This window comes from Ptiloglossa arizonensis, chromosome 13 (genome assembly GCF_051014685.1).
Source record: "Ptiloglossa arizonensis isolate GNS036 chromosome 13, iyPtiAriz1_principal, whole genome shotgun sequence".
NCBI classification, from domain to species: domain Eukaryota; kingdom Metazoa; phylum Arthropoda; class Insecta; order Hymenoptera; family Colletidae; genus Ptiloglossa; species Ptiloglossa arizonensis.
The window spans coordinates 12,323,362-12,347,016 of record NC_135060.1 but is presented as its reverse complement, the minus strand read 5'-3'; the positions used below and the strand labels follow the sequence as shown (position 1 = coordinate 12,347,016).

Genomic DNA, 23,655 nt, shown 5'->3' with positions numbered 1-23,655 from the left:
AAATAGAGTTAAATAAAAGACAATTTATAGAAAGGAAACAAATGGCAATAGCACAATTTAAAGTACAATAATTTTTCATAATACCTTACCATTCCTTTTCCCATAGTATTTTATAAAAAATTAAGCTACCTATTACAATCTATTAGTATTAATTAAACATTTATAAATATTATTTGCTTATTAGATTTTGCAACAGCAATTGATATTTAATATGAATTATTGTGGAAATATAAATTTTATTGAATATAATGCAGCTCCTGAAAACACAGTTGTTCAACTGTGTAAACAATTTTTGGAAGAATCACTGTGTTCAATCACAAAACAGTATGTAAAACATATTTTTAGTTGTATTAAAGAAAATAGTTAAATAGTAGAATTTTTGTAACACTTTTTAGTTTACAGTAATCTAGGTATATCTAGTTTGAGATTATATAAAGTGACGAAAGTGAGCAATAAAGAAATTGATTGCTTGAACATTCGGAAAGATGAGTTTATAGAAAATTTGCAATCAAATGAAAGCAATATGATCTTACAAATTTTAACATCACCTGGAGTAATGAGTATTAAAAATTGGCCTTTTAACTTTTTTGAAACTGCCTCATTTAGTGAAGTATTTATATACTCTCTAGAAATATATAAGTTTATTATGTATACATAAATATTATTAAAGATCTTTTAATTTATAGGAGAAGCTAATGGTAACTAATTGTTTGGCAGTAGCAGATGCTGACTGGTTAAATAAAGTGTTCTTAACAAAGGATAATGGAAATATACTAAATCTACTTAATGTTTGTGAAAAGCGACGTGTTTGTGTGCTTATACAAACACCTATTTTCAGCTCTATAGACATGTAATAATAACAATATCAATTTTAAAATTTTTCATATTAAAAAACATGTTTTTCCACAGATCAGAGAATGCTAACGATTACTTACATATGAAATATTCAAATCAATATAATAATACAAGTCAAATTTGTGAGAAATGTATATTAATGCATAGAAACATTAGAAATCCTATGTTTGTAATAGAGTATGAATATATATTACATGAATCAACAAATGTAATAATTTTTGTTATAATTAAAAATTGTTATTTTATTGTATTGCTCATTGATAGCATAAATCTTATACATATTTCTGTTTGTAGGAGGACAAATGTAAGAACGTTAGTGCACCATATATATTAAATGACACTTTATGTGTTTGTTTGTCTGACTCCAATATTATGCAGTATACTAGCATCAGTGAAAAGGTAGAAGTATATAAGCTTGTGAAAATATGTATTTCTGGACAAAATATAAATTCAATTGATATGGAATTGGATTTACCTAATTTAAGAGAATTTGATATTTCTTTCAATTATTTCAAAGAATTTCCAAATTCGAACTTCATGAAGAGTGTAAAAATATTAAATATTAGTTCTAACAATATACAATTAATACATATTCAAGAAGCTTTGCTTGTATTGGAAGAATTAGACATATCATGGAACTGCTTAACAAATTGTTTTTCAAGTATCAAAACATTTATAACATTCGTACCTAATATGTATAAATTAAAAATATGTAATAATCCTTTCAAAGATATTACTGACCCAGAATTCGTAGAATATGTAATGCATGTTTATTTACCAAATTTACAATTCATTAACAATTATGCATGTAAAAGTCTTAATTTACCTGAAAATTATTTCCCATGTGCATTTAACATGTGCAAAGTGAAGCAACATAATAAATTTATGTATTTGAAACAGAATATGATAAATAATTGCAAAGAGATAGCATTACCAAAGAAGAAAAATATAGAGTATGCAAAATATATTCACATATCACAAGATTTTTTTGCAGCATTGAGTATTTTAAAACATGCACTAAGAATTCAAGAGCTTTGTACTACATGTTGTTCATTGACTACATTTCCTATTGCAAAGCCTTTAAAACATCTAATCAAACTAAATCTTGGAAGTAACTTTATTTCAGTCTTGGATAATTTCACTCAAGATAATTTTCCAAAATTAAAGTATCTAGATTTGACAAATAATTTAATAACAAGTTTAGGATCAATGGGATCGTTTCATACTTTGCAAGAATTTTATTGTGGAAATAATGATATAAGAAACCTAACACAAATAGACAATGTTATGACTTGGCAAATGTTATTTGTTATAGATCTTTCCAATAATCCGATAGTTACAAATGCTTTATATAAAAAATTTATTATATTTCATTTAAATAATATAAAAGTAAGCAAAATTATTTACTAGAAATGTTTTTGAATACATTTTTTAAAAAACTCAATAAACAATACAATTTTATTAGTAGTATGTTTCTGGAGAATGTGTACACAGTTCAGAAATTTCTGAAGCAAGATATGTATTTGGAAATAAATTAGACAAATATATGTTAAATATACTGTACAAACCAGATCAATTAACAAATATTACACAGCTGAGTATAACTGATTGTTCCTTATCAAAGGTATATTATGTATTATTTTTAAAAATTTAGGAAATAAAGTAAATAGAAATTAATTCTAGGTCGTTCTCTCTGCTGAATTTTTACCACAATTAGAAAGTTTAGATTTGAGCAGAAACCAGATAACTTATTTATGGGGTCTCTACTCCTTTCCACATCTGCATACATTATGTTTAAGTTACAATTGTCTGGAAACATTTGATGAAAGTGGTGTTGAAGGAAATAATTGTACATTTTCAAAATTGTACACTTTATTTTTAGATCATAATTGCATTAAGTCATTAATGAATATTAATAAAAAACTACCAGTGATCAAACATCTATTTTTAAATAATAATTATCTTCAAAATATTATTGGTAATATATTATGTACAACAATAATATACCTTTTATGTATTATTAGCTCTTAATCTTATAAATTCATATCAATTATTTAGGAATAAATCATTGTTCCACATTGGAGTCTTTGATTTTGGATTACAACAAAATTGAGATGTTGAACAAAGAAGATTTTATTGAAGATAATAATCTAAAGGTTTTATCTCTTGAAAATAATAAAATAAAATCCTTGGAATTTACAAAAACCTTGCAAAATTTAGAAAAATTATATATTGCCAACAATTGTTTAGCAGTAAGTATAAAATAAAAGCCAAGTATAAAGATTGTAATTAACTTATTAATAATTAATATTCTTTAGAATGAGAGTGAAATACAATATTTGTTATTATTGGAAAATTTAGAAGAATTAACATTTGGAGGAAATCCCTTATATACAGACATAAAGGATAAAATAATTGTTCAAAACTTTGAATTGAAATACCCTAAAACTGAAGAACTTAATTAAACAATATGAGAATTTATAAATTTTGTTACTTATATATAGTTCACTTATTGTGTTAATTAAATATTTTTACATAATTATTGTAACGTTTAGATAATTTTTAAATTATTTATTATAATTGAATCTTAGTTTAAATGTAAATACAAGAAAAATAAGATCATGAATCATAATAATATGTCAGTTTTCATGCTGTATAGTATTTATAGATACTTAATTATGAACTTATACGGACATTTATTTTGTTATGAACATACTCTATACTGCTTTATGCTATACGCTTACGCTATAGTTTGTAGAAAAAATCAGCTGGAACGTAATAAAGCGTGTTCGTGTTTGTATTATAACTATATCTAACCTTAGTTACAAGTCATTCAAAACGAATACAAATGGAGTTAGAGACGATACTTCGAAAATGTGCTGTAGTAAATAAATGTAAGCATTATTTTCAAATGTGTATTGAAATATAATTTAATGTATTTATTGTATGAGAAATGTAATATTCTCGTAGTAGAAGAAAAATTGGAAGGAAATGAACAAAAAGAGGATCAGTATTTTCAAAAAATATATGAACAGTGGAAAGGCGCCAAAGCTAAAGATAAAGATGTAACTTATAAAGTGATTCCAAAATTTTATTTTAAGGTAATGTACACGAATAAAGAATTTATTGAACATTTTTGAAAATTATTATTCTATAATATATTCATTGATGCATTTTAGTTACCAAAAGAGGACGAAATTTTACCACAAAAATTACGAGAAGAAACAAGAGCATTATTTTTGCAAAGACGTTCTCGGCAATTGTTAGACAATAATGAACTTAAAGCATTATGGGTATTGTTAGATAAACATCATAGTCCACCTTTATCAGGTGAAGAACAATTAATAAATTATGAAGATTTTAAAAAAGTAGGTAAATTAGCGGGTGCAAAATGCAGTCCATATTTTACTGCGGTTGTATTTGCAAAACTTCAACAAGGCGATCCTCATGGTAAAATCAGTATAATGGCATTATTTAATTATGTTATGAGAAAAGTCTGGTTGCATCAAACAAGAATTGGTCTTTCTTTGTATGATGTTACTGGTCAAGGATATCTTAGAGAATCTGTAAGTTTTATTATTTTATTTTAAGTTGGTATAAATTACTCTAATGAATACATATATTTAATTCATACTTTTTGTTTTTATAGGATTTGGAAAATTATATTTTAGAATTAATACCAACTTTACCACAACTAGAAGGACTAGAGAAATCTTTTCATTCGTTTTATGTTTGCACAGCAGTGAGAAAGTTTTTATTTTTCCTTGATCCTCTCAGAACTGGTAGAGTTAGAATACAAGATATTTTGGCATGTAGCTTTCTTGATGATCTCTTGGAATTGAGGGATGAAGATTTACCTAAAGACTTACAAGAAGCAAATTGGTTTTCCGCTCCGTCAGCACTTAAAGTTTATGGGCAATATCTTAATCTTGATAGAGATCATAATGGAATGCTTAATAAAGAAGAACTAGCAGGGTAATTTAAACATAATAATAAAATTTGTACAATTATTTTATAGTTAAACCAATTTTACAAAATTATTTCTTAACAGATATGGCACAGGAACTTTAACTGGAGTATTTCTTGAGAGGGTATTTCAGGAATGCTTAACTTATGAGGGAGAAATGGATTATAAAACATATCTAGATTTTGTTTTAGCATTAGAAAATCGACATGAACCACAAAGCTTGCATTATTTATTTAGAATCCTTGATATTAATAATCGTGGTTATCTTGACACGTTTTGCCTTAATTATTTTTTCCGTGTACGCATGCACATAATATTTCACGATAAATTTGAATATTCTGCAGTGTATAATTTTGACATTTAATGTATTATTCAGGCTATACAAGAACAAATGACAATGCATAGCCAAGAACCAGTAAGTTTTGAAGATGTTAAAGATGAAATATTTGATATGGTAAAGCCAGCAGACCCTTGTAAAATTACATTGCAAGATTTACTATCCTGGTAAATAATTTTATTGTCCGCATAAGACTAAAATTTAGTTTTTCTGAGGAAAAACAAAAGATTTTATTTGCTCACTGAGTGATTCATACTTTTCAGTGGTCAGGGTGACACAATGGTAAGTATTTTGATAGAATTCGATGGTTTTTGGGCGTACGAAAATCGTGAATCCATGGCAGCTGATACTGGCGATGAATCATCCCATGTTTGAAAAATAAATAAACAGGAAGTATGACACATTCCTGTGATTGCTCAGATAACCTCTAAGATGCTGGGCAATTTACAACAGTATTTTTAAAAAAGAAGAGAATCTTAAAAATATTTACTATAAAATACATAATTGTATTAAGTAATATAATTTTTTAATAAAAATATTCTTTATATTCTCGAAATATAATTTTTTAATAAAAATAGATTTTTAACGAAATTTTTTTATAATTAAAAATTAGTAATAATTTCTAAAAGTCTAACCTTTTCTAATTATCATTATAAAATTGTACTTTTCATGTACAATTTTAAATAATAAATATTTTTTCCAAGTTTGATTCATTATAATCGAAATTACATATTACTTTATTTGCAACAAATTTTTAAAATAATATTCGACAAGGTTATTAAACTTGCATTTTTGTCAAGATAAAAAGTATGCGTTTGTTTGAATTTATTTATTTGAAATAAATATCCAGATCCGGTTACTACTTGAAATAAGAGTATTTTAAATAGAGGATATAAATAAGTAATTAAATTAGTTTTATTTAAATAATTAAATGATTAAATAAAGATATGTTTTCGTTTATATTTTCAAATTGCCGAAACAAATATTTTGTATTCAAATTAAAATATTTTTATACCATTTTTAACTATTCAGATAAAACTATTCTGTTTCTTAAATTTGTATATCGCACACGAAATATTTTATTTATATTTACTTTAAATCTCTTATTTAAATTATGTTTAATACCTTCATATTTTTTAAATTTGATCTAAATCGGAATGAATCACGTTACATCTACCGTACCAAACATTTTCTTGCTTCACCGACCAATGAAATTGTTCTATTTTAAATAAGCCTATGCAAACGTACGTTGCCCCCCTTCGACGACGAGTTTAATGACGTTTTAACTGAGCAGTTGCTCCAATCCCACGAAGAGCTTCGGTTGGTCTTTTGCGACGCTTCCTTTCTATCATGTTTGAATCGTGCGAAAGTGTTTCTGTGTTCTGCGTCACGTTTATCGCGTGAAAGTGTTACTGTTTAAACAAGAAGTAGTATTAGGTGTCGCGGTTAAATTTGTAGTTTTTACCGAACTATTAATATTGATGAGAAAAACACAAAACCAAGAACTGTCACATTTGGTCATTCGCGTGTGTTTGATTACGATGGCGCTTGCATTTAAATTCAACGGTCGAAAACTCTCTTTGCGTGCAGTGTAAAAGAACATCCTAATTCTTTTGGCAATTCGTTGGCGCTAGTATTCTTGAATAAAGTGCGTAAAATTTAGCTAACGAGGTCGTCGATATTTTAAGAGTCATTTGGAGCGTCGTTTCGGATTAAGAAAACACCGTTTACCTGCACAATGGACCCTTTCACTCAAGTAAGACCCTTTCATTCAGTTACAATACGCAAATGCAGTGGTGGTCAATGTTTGCAGTGTTCGCCAAAATAATTAATATTTTGGAGTGCATATCAGTGCACTCCGAAGTATTAATTATTTCGTTAATATAAACTGTATTAACAGCCCGATCTTTTTTGCATAGGGTATCTACATTTACTTTAGTAATATTTAATTTTATTTAAACGTGTCTGATTATTTATTTTTTAATATATTTTTAAGCAGGACTTTGTAAATATTTTTATTCCATTTGTTTCCGTAATTTTTTCGAAATTACAATAATGGAATAATATCAGTGTTTTAAATGAATAAAATTTTGTCCATTTTTTTTATCTGTTAATATTTTGATAATAATAATAAATTAATTTGAACGAACAGCGGATGTTAGAACGTGCTAGGGCAAGGAGAGAAAAATTGGACACTCAATTATCAAATGCAGGACATGATGTTAAAAAGAGGCGTAGCCCTTTAAAAGATGCAAATGCTATTTTGGCACAGGCAACAGGTATCTTTAGTATTATTTGTATAAATACTATTTTATTTTCTAAACTGTAATTATAAATTTTATTTGTTTTATTTTGAACAACACACACATATATGCAATGTTAATAAAATATGATCTATTATTTAAATTATGTCTATTCTCATATTTAAAGTTACTAAGAGTAAAACTCCAACAAAGTCTCCTGCCAAAGTATCAGCAGAAAGCATATCTTCAATAAAATCTCCTAGAAAGTCTGTGTCTAAGAGTGGTGTAACTGAGAAAGGTGAACAAATAAATAAAGAAAATGGAGAGATTGGGCTCTACAATGTGAGGTCAAAGTTACAAAGGCTTGGTAAACTATATTCTGGTAAGCTATATTCCATAGAACACCCACACTGTTTGGTTCAAACTGGTTTCTTACACTACTTCACTCTGATGTATGTGCATGCCGTAGTATTATGCAAGTCACATGTGAATAGTAAATACAATTTGGCTGCAAGAATTTTCTCTGATGTAATTTCTGTTGTTCTTGATTTAATTAATTACTTTATTATTGCATGTTACATTTCAAATAATTATATATTACAATTATTACCGATGTTACTCGTTTATATCATATTGCTGTTAGAAAGTGTTCTTAGATTTATAAATTATAGTGAAGTTTCAAAAAGGATGTGAATAATTTTTTTTATAGATGACAGTAGTCGTGAATTAAGTTCACCTATTCATAGAACAGAAGAAAGATTCAATGCAGAAGAAGAGACTACTGAACAAAAACCATCTAAGAAAGGAGCTAGATTGGATAGATTAGCAGCTCTTGCTTCAACAATTAATAATTGGGAAGATGATATTTCGCATCCATCTCTGGTAAAATGATTATGAATATTTTGAAATATTATTATATTTTAGAAAAGTGATTAATATGAATATTTTTTCAGGTCAAACCAGTAGATAGTAAAGCAGATAAAATACAAGCAAAATTAAATGAGCAAGTTAAAAGTGCATCGGAATCACAGCCAAGCACAAGTGGTTATAGTAGAGGAAATAGAAACAGCAAAGGCATTAGTCCCAGAAAGGACGAATCATGTTCTACAAAACATCTAAAGTGGGATAAGGCTGTATTGGAAACATTGGTAAGTATTTCTATTAAACTAATAAATTTTATTTGCTCATTGTATATGACTAAAGCTTTAAACAGTTTTTCTGTGTAGTAACATGGAAATATTAAAATAGCTGTAGTATATTATGTGGTCTTTGAATTTGTTATACTCATATATGTTCATCATAATAAACATGATGAGAAGAATACATTACAAGTAATTGAGTCTGTTGGATGAAAATACTATTTACAGGAGGCTCAAGGCTTTAGTCGTACAAAAAGCAATAGTCGCCTTGTATATGACTATAAGGCTTGTTCTCAGGGAAAAGATGCAGGTTCAACAGATTCATCACCTAAGCAACTACAACGTGTTCAAGAAATTGCAGCGGCGCACCAAGAAAAATATGATAAAAATGTTAAAGACTGTCCAAAAAATATTAATACTAAAACTTCTAATACTCCAGAGAAAACATCAAAAAATGCAACATCTAGCACAAACAATTCCCGATTGACACCAAGATTTGGTTTTAATGGTTCTCCTAAAAGTCCAGCTCAGTCTAGTCCGGGTTCAGTGTTGAGTAAAGCTTCATTGTTTGAATCTAAACATGCAGAAACTAAAGCAAAAGATCCTGCTCAGATGACACTTTCTGAAAGGATGGCACTGTTTGAGAAAAATAAAGGAGAAGCACCCTTATTACCGAAGGCACCTCTTACTATGTCTATACCACCTAAAAAATTACAAGAGAAGGACAAGACTAGTTCAACATCAAACCATGCTAACCATGGAGGTACTTTTAATAGCATAAATTAATTATAAAAAAAATGTAAGTTATTGTAATTAGTGATAAAAATTTAATGTAATCATATATTTAAAGATTCTGTTGCAGTAAAGCCCAAAACTGATATTCCTAATAATTCTGTTAATGCTCAACGAGAAAAATTTGAACAAGGTCTAAGTACACAAGAATTGGAAAATAATATTTTACGTAATACTCATATGGAAAGACAGCGTGAATTAGATATGTTGCGTTCACGTTTTAATAGGAATAAAGAAAGAGCGCAAGCTGCTGCTGGTTCTTGTATTAGAACAAGTGAAAGTAGTGAAGGAAAATCGAATTCTCCCAAAAATTCTCCAGTTTGTCCAGTAAAACCAACACCTGCTCCTGTAAGCAAAGTTTTATTTCTAATCTTGTCTATAAATGAGTATTTTATTGAAAATAATGAATGTAAATCAAGTATACTTCTTTTATGATAGGATTATGGTATTCCACCACCTCCACCACCTCTTCCACAATTATATATTTCCAATGGAAAATCCATTTCAAATCAAAGTAAGAATTCACCAGCTAAAAGACAAGGTATATATTATACAGCTTGTATTTTTAGTACCTAAATATAACATATTTAATCTTTTATGTTTTAAAGTGGTAGGTAGCCCACCAAAAATGCAGCAGATACAAACTGTATCTGACGTTAAACGCATTCGTGTTGCTCCGCCTAAGCCTGGGCATCTCTATCCCAATCTTTTTGAAACTGAAAATACAACTGAGACAGAAACAGATACAGAGTATACTGTGAATAGTACAGAAGTAGAAACTGCAACTCTAGATGAGAAAACAGATACTGAAACAGGAACAGAAGCTGAGTACTATGTACAGGTAAGATACTTTTGTAGAATATAAGTTTAAAAAAATAAAATTAAGTGTTACGAAATTTTTATAATTGTATGTACTGACTCTTCTACAGAATGATGAAACTGAAGTAGATAGTGAGGAAGAATGTGAAGAAGTAAACACCAGTCTTGGCAGAAGTATTTTACGTGCAGTAAATGAACAAGCATTTTTAACTAAGAAGGTACTTTCACATGTTTCAAAATAATATTTAATATAGTGGTATTAAATGCACTTAAATTTGCAATTTGTTAACTTGCTACTGTAATACTTTGGTAATATAATTACAGAGATCAATTGATCCTGATCCAGACAGTACAACCTCCGATATTTCAGTATTAGATGAAATGGACGAATATTTAGACGAATGTCTTGCCCTGCAAGAAACACGTGGAAACGGTAATACAGAAGAAGGACCTACTCCGCCTAAGTTAAACAAAGGTGGCAAAAGTCCATCAACTGCATCAACGAGCTTTAAATATAGTCAAGGGTAAGATATAAAGGTGATAATAATACAGATATAAATTTAACATTTAGAGTAAAATAATTTTCTTTTTGAAGGTCATCATATCGTTCTCCTGTAAAAAAAGTTTCTTCAGCGTCTCCCAAAACAAGTGAAACTTATATTGTAGATGGTGACAATTGTATACCATTAATGCACAGTGTCAGTTTCTATAGACGACAGCAATCTCAAGTAAGTTTAATGCACACTACAATTTTATATATATATATATATATATATATTTATTTTTAAAATTGACTACTATTATATAAATTAATCTCAGACACCAAAAACACCAGTACGCGTAATATCGAGAATACAGGAGCCTTCAGTTGTTACTCCTGATGCAACGCAAGTTGATGTTAAGAATGAAATTACTTTGGTACAAGAAAAAGTGAAGCGGCTGTTAGATGAAGTATGCAAACAACAAACAGTTATTGGTCAAGCTAGTCAAGCACTAAATTTGTGTACATCGACTGTTGAGTTCAATGATTCAAGAGAACAAGTCGAAGGAGAAAGATTATTGCTCGTTGCCAGTAATTTTCATATAGTTTTATAAAAGCATACCCATTAATTATATTTGCCGAAACAACACGAAATACATAAATTTTATATTGCAGCTCATAGACGACAGGCTGCATTAAATGAAGTTCAACGATTAAAAGTAGAAGGTACATTGAGGCCTGTTACTCCTGGATCACCGGAAGTGCAAGAGAGTGGATCTTTAACAGTCTCTGCTATTACTTTACCTCTTAAACGAGAGTATTTACGTAATATTGGTACAAGTAGGTACTAATAACTTAAGTTTAAAAATAAGATAGGACTTTAGAATATAACATTTTATTTTTCATAATTTGATAAATGTTTTGCAGATACATGCCTTCATTTTGTTTGTTTGATGCGACATTTGGAGGAAATAGTTGCAACTCCAGTGGTTATAGCAGAACCTGGCGATTCGTGTCTTCGATTTCCATCGACAATTAAATTGCACCATTTGTATAATGATTTTAAAATTACAGTTGAAATATATTCACTTCAAACACAACCTGAAGTTTTGCCACACGAAATTAAATATCACATAAATAATAGTAATGGGTGTGGTAATGGTAACAGTAATTGCAATAAAAAAGTAAGTATCCGTATATATGAGAAATTGTTAAGATTCGTTTCAGTATTACAAATAATTTTATTAAATACTTAAATATCTTACAGCTAGTAAATAAAACTCCAAAAAAATTTTTGAAACAGGAAAGTCGATTGGTAATGCCAAATGTACAAAGCCCAGCAGGCCCATCTGCTGTGAGATCTCCCGCTTTTCAATTATCTGGCTATGTTATTTTTAGTTTAAGAGAAGTACATCGACAACAATTTACACTAAATAAGGTAAATACAATAATTTTTTTAGTATATGCTTTTTACTATGAGTACTTTTTAAGTTTTTGGTAATTCATAGGTACCATCACAATCTCCGTTAGAGGGCCGATTACAGATGCATGTGTCATGTGAACTTTCAGTATCAGTAGAATACAGAGGATTCCTTACAATGTTTGAAGATATTTCTGGATTTGGTGCTTGGCATCGTAGATGGTGTTTGCTTAAAGGTTCTACACTGTCATATTGGAAATATCCTGATGATGAACGAAAAAAGACTCCCATTGGAAGTTTAGATTTACAAGGTGATTATCTATAATTTTTATTTATAATTTATATATTGTGTATTTTTCGCGGCTATGCGGACTTGTTTTACTATTTATGCATTTATAGGTATTTCTACAACAAATGTAGGATTAGTTTCACGAGATATATGTGCGCGACCCAATACTTTTTTACTTGAAATGACAAGAAATGTAGAGCCCGGAGATGCCGAAAGTTTAATTATGATTAGAAATAAACATATGACAACAATTAGGTAATTATAACTTGTTTCATTTCAGAAATATAAACATTCAAAATTAATCATATTCATGTTTATGAATCATTTGTAGGCATCTTTTATCAGCAGATACAAAAGAAGATAGATTAGAATGGTGTTCAAAACTTAATAAAACGTTGAATTTAATTCATGCTTGGGGTGGAACATCAGCACTGTCGTAACCTAAAACATGATATGTAATAGCGTATTAAAGTACGCTTATTTGTTGGTACTGTGCGTATATATTTTCTGTACGTCACATGTACTTGTGTATACTAAATAATGCAATTAAAATTTAATTTAATGTGGCTCATTTAATACGAGAATGTATATTTTAAATATGAATTGTGAGAAAAAGTTTTTTCTTCAGTATATGGTAATTTTAAGGAACATAAAACAACAAATGATTTCGTCTGTTCTAAATATAATATTATTACTATTGCAAGTGCATTAATCAATCAATCAAGTATTAAATTCCAGTTAAGTAAAATATTTAAAATAAAGATTAATGCATTTTATTAATCTTTTTACTGACAAATTATTCAGAAATTGTTATTTTTCGATAATAATTTTAGAAAATTTGTTTATAAATTTTAAGTTTTTTATGTGTAATGACAAAAGAAACTAAAAACGCTTAAAAAAATCTATTCAATATTTTTTCATTTCTTAGGTGAGAAGTAAGTTAAAAATGAATTTAATAATGTTCTTTAAATATGAAAAATCAGTTCTAGGCATTAAACTATTTTTGTATACTTTATACTTTACTATAATCACATGATTTAAAAAATGTATGCATTTATCCGAATGCATTATAATGAATTAATATGATTGTAATATTTCACTTGAGCGTGATTAGAACCTTTTCTGGAAGCCACAGTACTTCTACTGATATTTCTAATTATAAATTTTAATATGTATTATTAGGTTACACGATATACTGTACTGTAAATAACAAACTAATATTAATACATCTTAATGATTACTAACAAAGATGTAGGTAGACACACAAGTATTTTTTGCTATATATTTGATGTAACAGATAGTATTGCATTAAAATTATGAAATTTTGTATTCATAAAGATTTTCTATTTTTTATTTTTCTACATTGAAACTTCCTTTTATACTACCGACAAGAATGGAAATAAAACATTAGTAAATATTTTTGTGAATTGTACTCTCTACAGTTGTAATTTATAATTGTTTTAAAAAAGTGCTTAATCAATTTAAGCACATTAAATATATGAGGGAAATATATTAAATGCCCATATTCTTAGATTTACAGGTTCATAATCGATCAAATTAAAAAAAATGTTATATCAATACCTTAGGTTTATTTATATAAAAAATTTATATACGTGTTAATCAGGTAATAATGAACATAAGCAGCACCAACTATTTTATACTTGTCATATTTATTTAACATTAATGCAACTATAATACATAACTGAAATTGATGTTATCGTTTCGATGAACAGGTAATATGTACAGTTAATTTAAAGGAAAATATGAAAGTAATTCGAAATTTTCTTTTTTTTTTTTAAGCATTAACTATTGTATTATAATATGGCAGCTGTCGATTCATTTCCGATCTGTTATGGTACTGTGCGAAATTTAAACTCGTGGCAGGTGTTCTCCTTCAGGATGGAACCCATTTTCGTCACCAACATAATTCACAGTGTATGCAACATTGGTAAGTGGGTCAACAAACGAGTAGCTACCGTGAACCCTAAGGAATGAACCATCAGTGCCACCTGGTACAAGTTCCGCGGATTCTTGTTTAGTTTGTCCGTCGGAAAGTTGATAACCGTAGTTATAATTGCCAACGCCAATGTTATCGGACGGACTTTCTTTTACGAGGACAATTTCCGGTTGCTGAGTCACGGGGACTGCCAATGCGACGGCAATAAGGGTAGCGAAAGCAATGATCTAGAAAAATGAAATATGTTACATTACATGTAAATTCGTAATTCTTTAATTTTATAAATGACAATTGTTCAGATATCGGTAATTAAAATTGGAGTTCAAGAAATATTTAGTTCAGAAAATTCAGAAAATTCAGAAAAATTTGCTTTCCTCTACAAACTTAAAATTGCAGTAAGTATTACATACAGATCATACGACTAGTCGTCAAACTTGTAAAACAAATGATTAACAATAAATTGTAAAATAATGTATTAATTGGTTAATTTTTGACAACAATAATAATTCGAAAGCAAAGATACAAGGATTGTAAGTTTATTCGTATATTGTGCAAAAAAGATATAGAAGCATAGAACAAATTAAAACCAATTAATGAATTGTATATTGAGAGCCATTTTTAAGTATTTTATTAGCAATTTAAATCTTGAACGATATTGATACATATATTATATTTATATAATTATATATACTACGATATGTTTTTCAATCCACTGTGAAATAAAATTTGCTATTGAAATTGAATACATTCGCAATCACTGTATCAGTTACTGTGATACCTACGGTTCTCATTTTGAAGGTAGGTGTATGTGGCCTGTCTTGGGTGAAAGACTGATGTTGATCTCAGAACCGACTACAATTTTATAGTGATTCTCCTTCTGCCAAAATTCACACGGTTCCACGATAAATTCACCTTTCACCTTACCTTGTTATGTTAGAGGTACCATCCTTAATAGTTTGACCTTCATCGTAAATCTGTGTGGGCCTCTGGCGAAATTGAAGTTCTCGATTTTTTATACGATTTTGCATAAGTCTTCTACAACAGTACGAAACTGTAAAATTAAATATTTCGTTACAATAGAAAATTATATTTACCAAAACATTATTTAATGTCACTTAATTATGAAATTTAACTTCGTGTTAATACAAATTTTTTGTTTTCATTAATAACATTATATTATAATGATGTATAATATATTAATATAATATATTTCATGCATATTAGAAGAACTTAACAATACGCGATAAATGTTGACGATAATATTATAATTATCTTATTATTCATATACACACATTCGGTGTAACTTATTTCACCAAAAAAAACATTTTGCAGTAGACGTTAAAAGAATAAACAAACATTAATTTAGGACTAAATTAATTTGTGTAAAATGCTGCATTATTAAACGTACGAGTGTGGACACGAAAAAGTATTGTATAACCGAGAAATTTATCAATCGAGTATATATTGTTTTTAAAGCTGCCAATAATACAAATGGTAAAATATATCGATGTTTAAAAAAAAGAAATCTGAAAGCGTTAGTTTCTAACTATTTCTTTCATTAACAGGCATATCGACACGAAAGCATAATTTCTATGCTATATTTTCACTTTTTGACCTTGTCATCTTTTCTCTTCTAGAACGAAAGTAGGAAAAAGACATTAATCGTAGATGTGACCTTTAGAATAGGTAATAATTATTGGATCTGCAAAATAATCGGAGAACTATTTAATCGATAATAGAACGTAGCCGGTATATTTACAGAATTTCATGTCCTTTTAATAAAGTGCTAATAAGAATTTTCTAATCGTGAATAATGGATCTTTTTGATCGATAACGTTGACAATCGTCTTAATCGGCATTTTTATTAGGAATATTTCGAAGGAATCCCAAGTAGAAAATACTGTAATAAGAATGAATTTCCAAACGTCGTTTATCGACGAATCAAGGAAAACCAGTCACACGATCAGACGAACTTTTACGACGCGTATTATTACGACACTGCCTCATCAACCGCCTAATTATCTTTACGGTGTTCCATTATTGCGAATAGTGTGTGGTAATACGTGAAATTGACACTTCATAGAACATCGACTTGACATCGAATAATATTGCCTGTGTCAAATTTCATTGTATTACAATTTCATTGTTGTATCGGTTTCGACGAGTCGTGTGCTATTTTCTTTTTTATCAATCAAATTTTTCACGAACAGAAACTTCCAAAATTGAACTACCTTTCGTTACTATAATTTTATTCGATAAGAAATACATTACAAATACAATACAATTTTATATTATAATTTTTCATCGGATTTATCATTTTACTTACACGTAACAATTGTTTGAACAATTACAAAGAGTAGACTCACTGCGAGTCCGTGGATTTTATGTATTCGTTATGGATACGAATATAAAAATTATGTACTAAATGTACGCAAAATATATTTAATTATGCAAAATTAAATATTAATATTATTATATTAATTTATGAAATAAATAAATATATTCTGCATACCATTTACATACAGATCATTTCACGCTAAATTGATCATTTTTTGCAGTCGATGTAAGGGATTTGGATGAAATTGAAACACGTAATTGTAATTTGTGTGAAAATCTCGAAAAATATGTGTTCTAATTCTTTAAAGATTCCTCTACGAAATAAGCAATTTCTAGAGTGGGAATTTCATAATTGACATTTCAATTAGTTGTTAAATGTCGCGGTGCGGGCTATTTAACATAACTGATCCACAAGCTCGGTTGTTAGAATTATCCAATCTCATTGCCGGTATTGCTCTCACGATTTATTGTGTCAACGATGTTTACGATAGAATTGAAATCAGTAGGTGTCCCAGTCTACGTTAATTTAATCAAAGAGAATAATATTTTAAGATCGTGAAATCGACCTGTTAAGAAAGTACTCGACAAGGGAAGAGATTAAACATAGCGAAACTAAGCGAGAAAAAAATAGTGTGCAGAGTAGAAACGGTCTTTCAGTCAACATTCTTAATTTTTTTACTTTATCGTTCGTAATAACGGTACCGGTAGATTGTTGAGATTTTTCCGATTGAAACGAGCCCAAACACGACCCAAATCGGACGAACATTGTTCGTAACGTATTTAAGTAACTTAAATAGCAAAAATAATAGAATAACAGTAAAATTTCTCCACTGTATACCGTGTTTGGGCTTATTTTGATCAGGAGAACCTCGCCAATCTCTCGACACCGTTATTACAAAGATAAATTGCAAAATGTAGAAATAGAAATTTTTCTAATCGGACTTTTTTTCTTCTTCCGAAGTGTACTCAATCGTTGCTGCGTGGCACGTTATTTCATTCTTGCACACTCTCTGTGCATTGTCTTTGATTCACAAGGTCAGTTTACGTTCAGCTCGAGACATCGAGCAGTGATGTGGTTGGGTTATTGAAATTTAGACGAGACGATTCTGTCGAAATTCAAGTGAGCATTACTGTATTCGGTAACCAAGTAGGATTTATTTCAACTAAAGATACATTTTAAGCGGGGATGTGTTCACCCTCTGGGTGGAAACCATTCTCATCGGCGACATAGTTAACCGTGTATCTGAGGTTGGTGCTCGGGTCGACCCAGGTGAAGCTGCCACGAACAGCGAGTGCCTGGTTTTCGGTTCCTTGGTTGATCACCTCAGCGGTTTCATGGTGAGCTTGACCATTGGACAGTTCGTAGGCGTAGTTGTAACCTCCGACACCGATGTTGTCGGAGGGTGTCTCTTTGACCAATACTACGGCGTCCTGGGGCAATCCTGGGGGAGCAGCGTATACGACAGCGACGACGAAGACGAATGCTACAAACTGTGAAAAGAAAACGATTAGCATCTTATTCGAAAAACGACGCGACCAAACACTATTATCCGTGTCATCATGGAAATTCGTTAAAGGAAACTTGTCAAGTAACGAGGTATCAAGGTCGATCGATATTGCGAGACAAAGAGATGAACCAGCGTCTAATTTAGGTCTGAATTTAAACTAAGTTTTAACGAAGTAACGTCTAAGTCTATTATTATACTATTGTGGTCTCAGCCATCTCGATTTCAACGATCTCTGTATCGGTTATATTTCCAGATATTCTCCCGATATTCCATCGTGATCGTCACGATCTAACAAATAACGATTTTCGTTCACGTGGACGATCAACTGGACGAAACCTTTCGAACACGAATAGAACTTGCACTTGATATCCGTTTGATATCCGATCGACGCTTCGATATCACGTTTTACCAATCGAAGGGAACACGCACCAGCTTCATGGTTGGTGTTTGGATCGGTTCTTGATTCTCGTAGCAGATGAGACCGGTATTGAGCTAGATCACGATATTGATTCAATACCGGTCCACGGTGCGATTATATACTCGGATTTCCATACGATAGTTACCCCTTCCAAAGTCACGGGTTGCCCAAAATTTCTGCCAGCGAACGATGTCGAAATCCTCGATTGATCAAGCGAAGATGGAAGAACGATCAGCGACAAAGGAAGGGGTTCTGAGTATCAAACTGGTATTCGACCAAGAGCAGTCGACGAGGGAAATTGTGTTCTCACGGTGGACCCCACTTTTGTCGAATCTTTGGGAACCTGACGAAAATTGGATGGAACAATGGCCGAGATCAGGTGTCAGGTAGTATGGAAAACACGTGTAGTGGGTTCATTGTTGCGGTCCAGTGTACTGGATCGAGGAAACGATTTCTTAAGGAGTTTTGGCCGTGAGATTACCAAGGTGGTTGATATAATTACACGCACGAAGTTCTATGGATATTGAAACCGAGTTACGGGGAAAAAATGAAGTCACAGCGTCAGGTGTACAGTAACGTTTAGACAGAAAATGATTTTATATCATAGCTCGGATCACGTTTAATACCAACGTCGAACGAGTAAATTGTACACGACACAAAATGGTAATGAAAATGCATCAGGATTAGCTAGACCTACGTTTCTCGTTAACCTCCTTATGGACAAGATTACCTTGCCTGTGCAAGATTGTCAGCGTTGTGTTCAACTACGAGACGTCTATGCATTCCCCTTAATGGTATTTTTTACTATTTTTCTATTACTTGGACAGTACGTCTACAACAGTCAATAGCAACGAGAGAATCTTAAATATATAGAAACAAGGTTGATTCAATAGTTTTTTTATTAGCAGACAGATTTGGTACCAGGTAAATTGATAACCATTGAGTTGTTATAGAATTGCTCCAGTTTGTTGCAATACGTGGTACGTATAGGGCCCTTAAGGCCAATGTGAAATAAATTTAGTCGAAACGAAGGAATGCCGATTAATCGCTCGGATTTTCCGTCGCGTTTATTATTAATTTATACAAAAAGAGCGACTACCTTAGGTACAAGTAATAGAATTTTGTCCTTGGAATTAATTTTACACTGCGGTTGTAATTTCAGAGGTGTTCATTGCTTTCCATGGCAATGCAAACGATTTTATGTATTTTAGGTAAAATAAAGTTGCAAAATTGTACATTTGACGATATTTTTTTTAGATCTTTCCTAAGTCTAAAAGTTATGTCACAAATTACGTTTAATGAACCTTAAAAATGAAACGAATAATACTTAAAATTAGAACGAAACGAAAGATTATTGAATACAAGTTAATTAGAATAAATATACATATTAAATACACCATCGTATTTGACTAGTTTAATGAGCAAAAATAGAAAATCAACTTTATCAATGTATTGACTTGTAACCACCTATTTTCACTCGAAGTTCTTTAACATTGATAGAAAACATTGTAACTGCTCGTTCAATTGAAACATTCTAAGTGAGTTAATAAATTTAATAAAAAAAATTGTAAGAATTACTCAGTTTGACACTGGAGACTCTGTGTCAAATACCATGGATTTATGGTATTTATATACCAAAATTATTTTCCTCAATCATCTGTAGATGGTGTTTTGTTCGAGTAATTGAAATATTTGTGAAATTTTTTCACGAGTTTATATTTTATTTTAGCAGCGATTTTACTCGAAATATTTACCCAAAAATACATCTTCCACTATTATAAATTTGATTTGTAAATTGTATCTAAGCAACTTATATGTAAACTGAAACTTTAATTTCTTTTTCAAGTTGGGACGAAAGTTGCCTTGTTACAAATATTATCGTCAGATAATTAAGTAGTTTAAACACAGTCAGGAGCCAGTGAGTCCTCTTTTATCGGTAAACTAAGAGATAAATATTCTTTTGCTTCTGTATTTAAATCGAATAAAATTTAACGTAGATCAATTTTCATTCATTGCAAATGTACATTACGAGTAACGAGTAACGATAATGAGAACATTTTCTAAAACGGATAGCTTCGATAGAACCACGAAAGATGTCGACATCTAGTTTTCTATGTTTTTCCTCTTTACCGACATTGGTGAACAGTTCCTAAAATTACAGTTTTTAAACAGAGATGTCGCTTCGAACAATACTACACGTACGATATCCGTAAAAGATTTCGAGTTATATTTCGTTATTGGAACAATATTTTTTTCAAATTTCGTGACCGAAACACTCGCGATCGAAATTTCAAGACGTATGGTTCAAAAATTGAGACGATCTTAGTTGACATCGAATCGTTCGATTCCTTATGGAACAAAGTCGTGTACAAGTACAGGTATCCATTACGACATGGGAAGATAAGGTGAATAGCAACGGAACGGTACTTCACAGATGGTAATGAGTGATAGTTACGGATATGGTAACGGTTAATAGTCGAGAAACGATAACGGAATGGTAATTCAGTGAGCGGGTATTTTATGGAGCAGAATTTATTTAAACTAAAGGTACAATTTAAGCGGGGATATGTTCACCCTGCGGGTGGAAACCATTTTCGTCGGCGACATAGTTAACCGTGTATCTGACGTTGGTGTGGGGATCGACCCAGGTGAAGCTACCACGAACAGCGAGTGCCTCGTTTTCGGCTCCCTGATTGATCACCTCCGCGGTTTCCTGATGAGCTTGACCATTGGACAGTTCGTAGGCGTAGTTGTAACCACCAACGCCGATGTTGTCGGAGGGAGTTTCTTTGACCAGCACCACGGTGTCTTCGGCGTTACCTTGGGGGGCGGCATACACGACGGCGACGAGGAAGGCGATAGCGACGAACTGCGAAGAAGGGGAAAAAACGGTTATAACCTGGCTCGGGAAACGACGCGACGATCCGACGGAAATACGATTATTCGCGTGATCGTGCAAACTCGAAGAAAAATTCTCATTAATTCGCGCGGCGACAGGATAATAGATGTCGCGAAGAAATGGTTCAACGATCGGTCGAATTTGCGATCGCGTTTTCCCACGACGTGTCCTCGACGCGTACAAGGAAATAGCATCCGATTAGCTCCAAGCTGTATCACGATCTCAACGATACGGGACCACCGTGTTCACGCAGCGACGTTCCTTCCCCTAATGGTCCCGTGCGATTCGTCGCTCTTCTCTCTTTCTTTCGCGCTTCTCCCGCGCATGCGCGCAAACGCTACTCTTCTGCGCCGAGCAGTCTGCGCGTTACGTAAACCGAGATCCGTTACTCGGCGGTTAAACTTAAAATAAATCTACGACGCGTGTTGCGTCTCGACCGGACGAACAATGATATTCCAGCGTGTAAACAAGCGGGGGCTGCTATCGTTGTATCGTTAAATGGTACGTAACGATCCCGTGCGGCGCGTTAATTGCTCGCTCGTAACCGTAAAGATCGCCGACGATCTCGCGGAACAATTAATTTTCGACGATGATCCCCGCGCGGTCGTAACGTTTCGCGATCGTACGGAAGAACTTCGATAGAGGGGAGACACGAGGTTGCACTTTATATCCGGTAAAACGTGTTTCTTTTACTGTTCGAAGGGAAGACACGCACCAGCTTCATGGTTGACGGTTTTTTTTCGTTCTTTTTTTGTTTTTCTTTAGAATCGATTGCTTCTTGATTCTTGGAGAGAACGAGACGAGTCGGGACCCTGTGTTGAGCTAGATCACGGTACTGATTCGATGGTGGTCCACGGAGCGATTATATAGTCGGATTTCGATACGAATGTTGCCCCTTCCAGCAACCGCGGGTCGCCGAAAATTTCTGCCAGCGAACGATGTCGAAATCACCGGTGTGGCATTGGTCAGGTGGCGGTGGCAGAACGATGACCGACAAAGGAAGAGAGGCGGTGAATGTCAGGCAGGAATTCGAGGAAGAGCAGCGGTCGACGACGAAAATCGCGGTTTCACCATGGCTTGTCTCGACGGCTCCTCGGGAGCCTGACCAAAATTGGATGGAACAATGAACGCAACACGCCGATGGGAAGTTCTCGGAAAACGCGCGTAGCGGACTCATCGCAACGATCGAGCGCGAGTATCGAATCGGATCAACGATTTCTCTGGGGGGGTACGTCTTGTTTCGAGATACGTCCATTTTTTTCGTCTTCTATTATCATCGAGTTTGAAGTACGAAATACGACTTGCAGTGGAATTTGAAACAATTGGCAAGGTCACGGGTCTTCGAACCGAACTTCCTGTGTACCCTAACACCGCACTCTAATCTTCGATTTAATCTAATTTCGCACTCTATCCTAATTTTCAATAGTGGATAGTAAAATTGAGAATTTCTTTGAGTTTTTGTTTCTCGACGACTAGAAGTATTACTGTACCCATTTTAGGATACAATGACTTTGACCAAGTAAAGTTTTCTTTAATAACAGGAAACATTGCTCAATACCAGATAGAATAGAATATCGATGAAATATTTCAATTGTACAATAGAAGATTTTAAATAATCAATCGTCTAAATATAATACACTTTTTTGAACTAGACTCACCGACGCGATGATTATTAATAATGATCAGTTTCAATTTAATACCAGTTTAGATTAGTGTTTAGATTACGTTTACAATTAAAACGAAAGGCATATTCGTTTTCGTAGTTCTTTCAAGGACAAAATAATATTAAGAACCGTGGTATTTTGCTTCTCTTAAGTCTCTCGATGTTTATACGTGTTCCCATTCATCGCCGATAAAAACGCGAATCGTAAATAACGTTTTCGATAAAATAAAGTGGTCGTTCTGTAAATCGTAGGCACCGTGCTCGATTAGTTTATGAATAATACGAGCTTGTTGTAAGAAATGAAACGTGATTTTCGAAGTGATTAACCGTACCGATATGTAAATGTTGTAGGTAACTTACGAAACTTTAGACCGTAATTCATAATGTAGAATAAAAAAATGTTACATTCGTAATGGGCGGTAAAACAAATTCAACGTATGTATACCGTCGTATGAGCACGATACTTTCGATTGCAAATCGAAAAATCGAATAAAAGTATACATTGATCGTGCGTAAGTTGACGGTATTGAA

General features: G+C 31.8%; 6 protein-coding genes and 1 pseudogene across 8 annotated transcripts; 4 read left to right on the top strand and 3 right to left on the bottom strand.

Annotated features, from left to right (window-relative positions):
• Positions 1 to 211: 211 nt before the first annotated feature.
• On the top strand, positions 212 to 854 carry LOC143154010 (uncharacterized). The gene is made up of 3 exons (XM_076325745.1): positions 212 to 324; positions 403 to 610; positions 687 to 854. The coding sequence occupies exons 1-3, from the start codon at positions 212 to 214 to the stop codon at positions 852 to 854; spliced, it is 489 nt and encodes a 162-aa protein (XP_076181860.1).
• A 41-nt stretch (positions 855 to 895) lies between these two features.
• On the top strand, positions 896 to 2,265 carry LOC143153672 (uncharacterized). Its single transcript, XM_076325091.1, has 2 exons — positions 896 to 1,063; positions 1,150 to 2,265. The coding sequence occupies exons 1-2, from the start codon at positions 896 to 898 to the stop codon at positions 2,263 to 2,265; spliced, it is 1,284 nt and encodes a 427-aa protein (XP_076181206.1).
• Positions 2,266 to 3,038: 773 nt separating this feature from the next.
• LOC143153792 (serine/threonine-protein phosphatase 2A regulatory subunit B'' subunit gamma-like) lies at positions 3,039 to 5,706 on the top strand. The gene is made up of 8 exons (XM_076325346.1): positions 3,039 to 3,107; positions 3,607 to 3,749; positions 3,826 to 3,956; positions 4,035 to 4,421; positions 4,505 to 4,830; positions 4,907 to 5,120; positions 5,199 to 5,326; positions 5,423 to 5,706. Exons 2-8 carry the CDS (start codon positions 3,704 to 3,706, stop codon positions 5,532 to 5,534), a joined length of 1,344 nt encoding a protein of 447 aa, XP_076181461.1. The 5' UTR covers positions 3,039 to 3,107; positions 3,607 to 3,703; the 3' UTR covers positions 5,535 to 5,706.
• Positions 5,707 to 6,480: 774 nt separating this feature from the next.
• Positions 6,481 to 13,067, top strand: LOC143153701 (anillin). Of its 3 annotated transcripts, none has more exons than XM_076325162.1 (19): positions 6,481 to 6,915; positions 7,312 to 7,438; positions 7,590 to 7,784; positions 8,112 to 8,284; positions 8,356 to 8,550; positions 8,839 to 9,304; positions 9,392 to 9,681; positions 9,772 to 9,874; positions 9,942 to 10,174; positions 10,263 to 10,370; positions 10,477 to 10,676; positions 10,748 to 10,880; positions 10,972 to 11,224; positions 11,309 to 11,473; positions 11,561 to 11,817; positions 11,901 to 12,071; positions 12,142 to 12,364; positions 12,453 to 12,597; positions 12,674 to 13,067. In XM_076325162.1, exons 1-19 carry the CDS (start codon positions 6,898 to 6,900, stop codon positions 12,780 to 12,782), a joined length of 3,564 nt encoding a protein of 1,187 aa, XP_076181277.1. In that variant the 5' UTR covers positions 6,481 to 6,897; the 3' UTR covers positions 12,783 to 13,067. The 3 variants fall into 3 exon arrangements, with proteins under 3 accessions (XP_076181277.1, XP_076181276.1, XP_076181275.1); XM_076325161.1 differs by having other exon boundaries at positions 8,770 to 9,304; positions 11,937 to 12,071; XM_076325160.1 differs by having other exon boundaries at positions 8,770 to 9,304.
• A 936-nt stretch (positions 13,068 to 14,003) lies between these two features.
• Cpr13 (cuticular protein 13) lies at positions 14,004 to 15,090 on the bottom strand. Its single transcript, XM_076325531.1, has 2 exons — positions 15,082 to 15,090; positions 14,004 to 14,526 (listed from the first exon to the last, which is right to left on the bottom strand). The coding sequence occupies exons 1-2, from the start codon at positions 15,088 to 15,090 to the stop codon at positions 14,212 to 14,214; spliced, it is 324 nt and encodes a 107-aa protein (XP_076181646.1). The 3' UTR covers positions 14,004 to 14,211.
• A 2,722-nt stretch (positions 15,091 to 17,812) lies between these two features.
• LOC143153946 (flexible cuticle protein 12-like) lies at positions 17,813 to 18,589 on the bottom strand. The gene is made up of 2 exons (XM_076325621.1): positions 18,574 to 18,589; positions 17,813 to 18,127 (listed from the first exon to the last, which is right to left on the bottom strand). Exons 1-2 carry the CDS (start codon positions 18,580 to 18,582, stop codon positions 17,813 to 17,815), a joined length of 324 nt encoding a protein of 107 aa, XP_076181736.1. The 5' UTR covers positions 18,583 to 18,589.
• Positions 18,590 to 21,084: 2,495 nt separating this feature from the next.
• On the bottom strand, positions 21,085 to 22,185 carry LOC143153671 (flexible cuticle protein 12 pseudogene; annotated as a pseudogene).
• Positions 22,186 to 23,655: the final 1,470 nt, after the last annotated feature.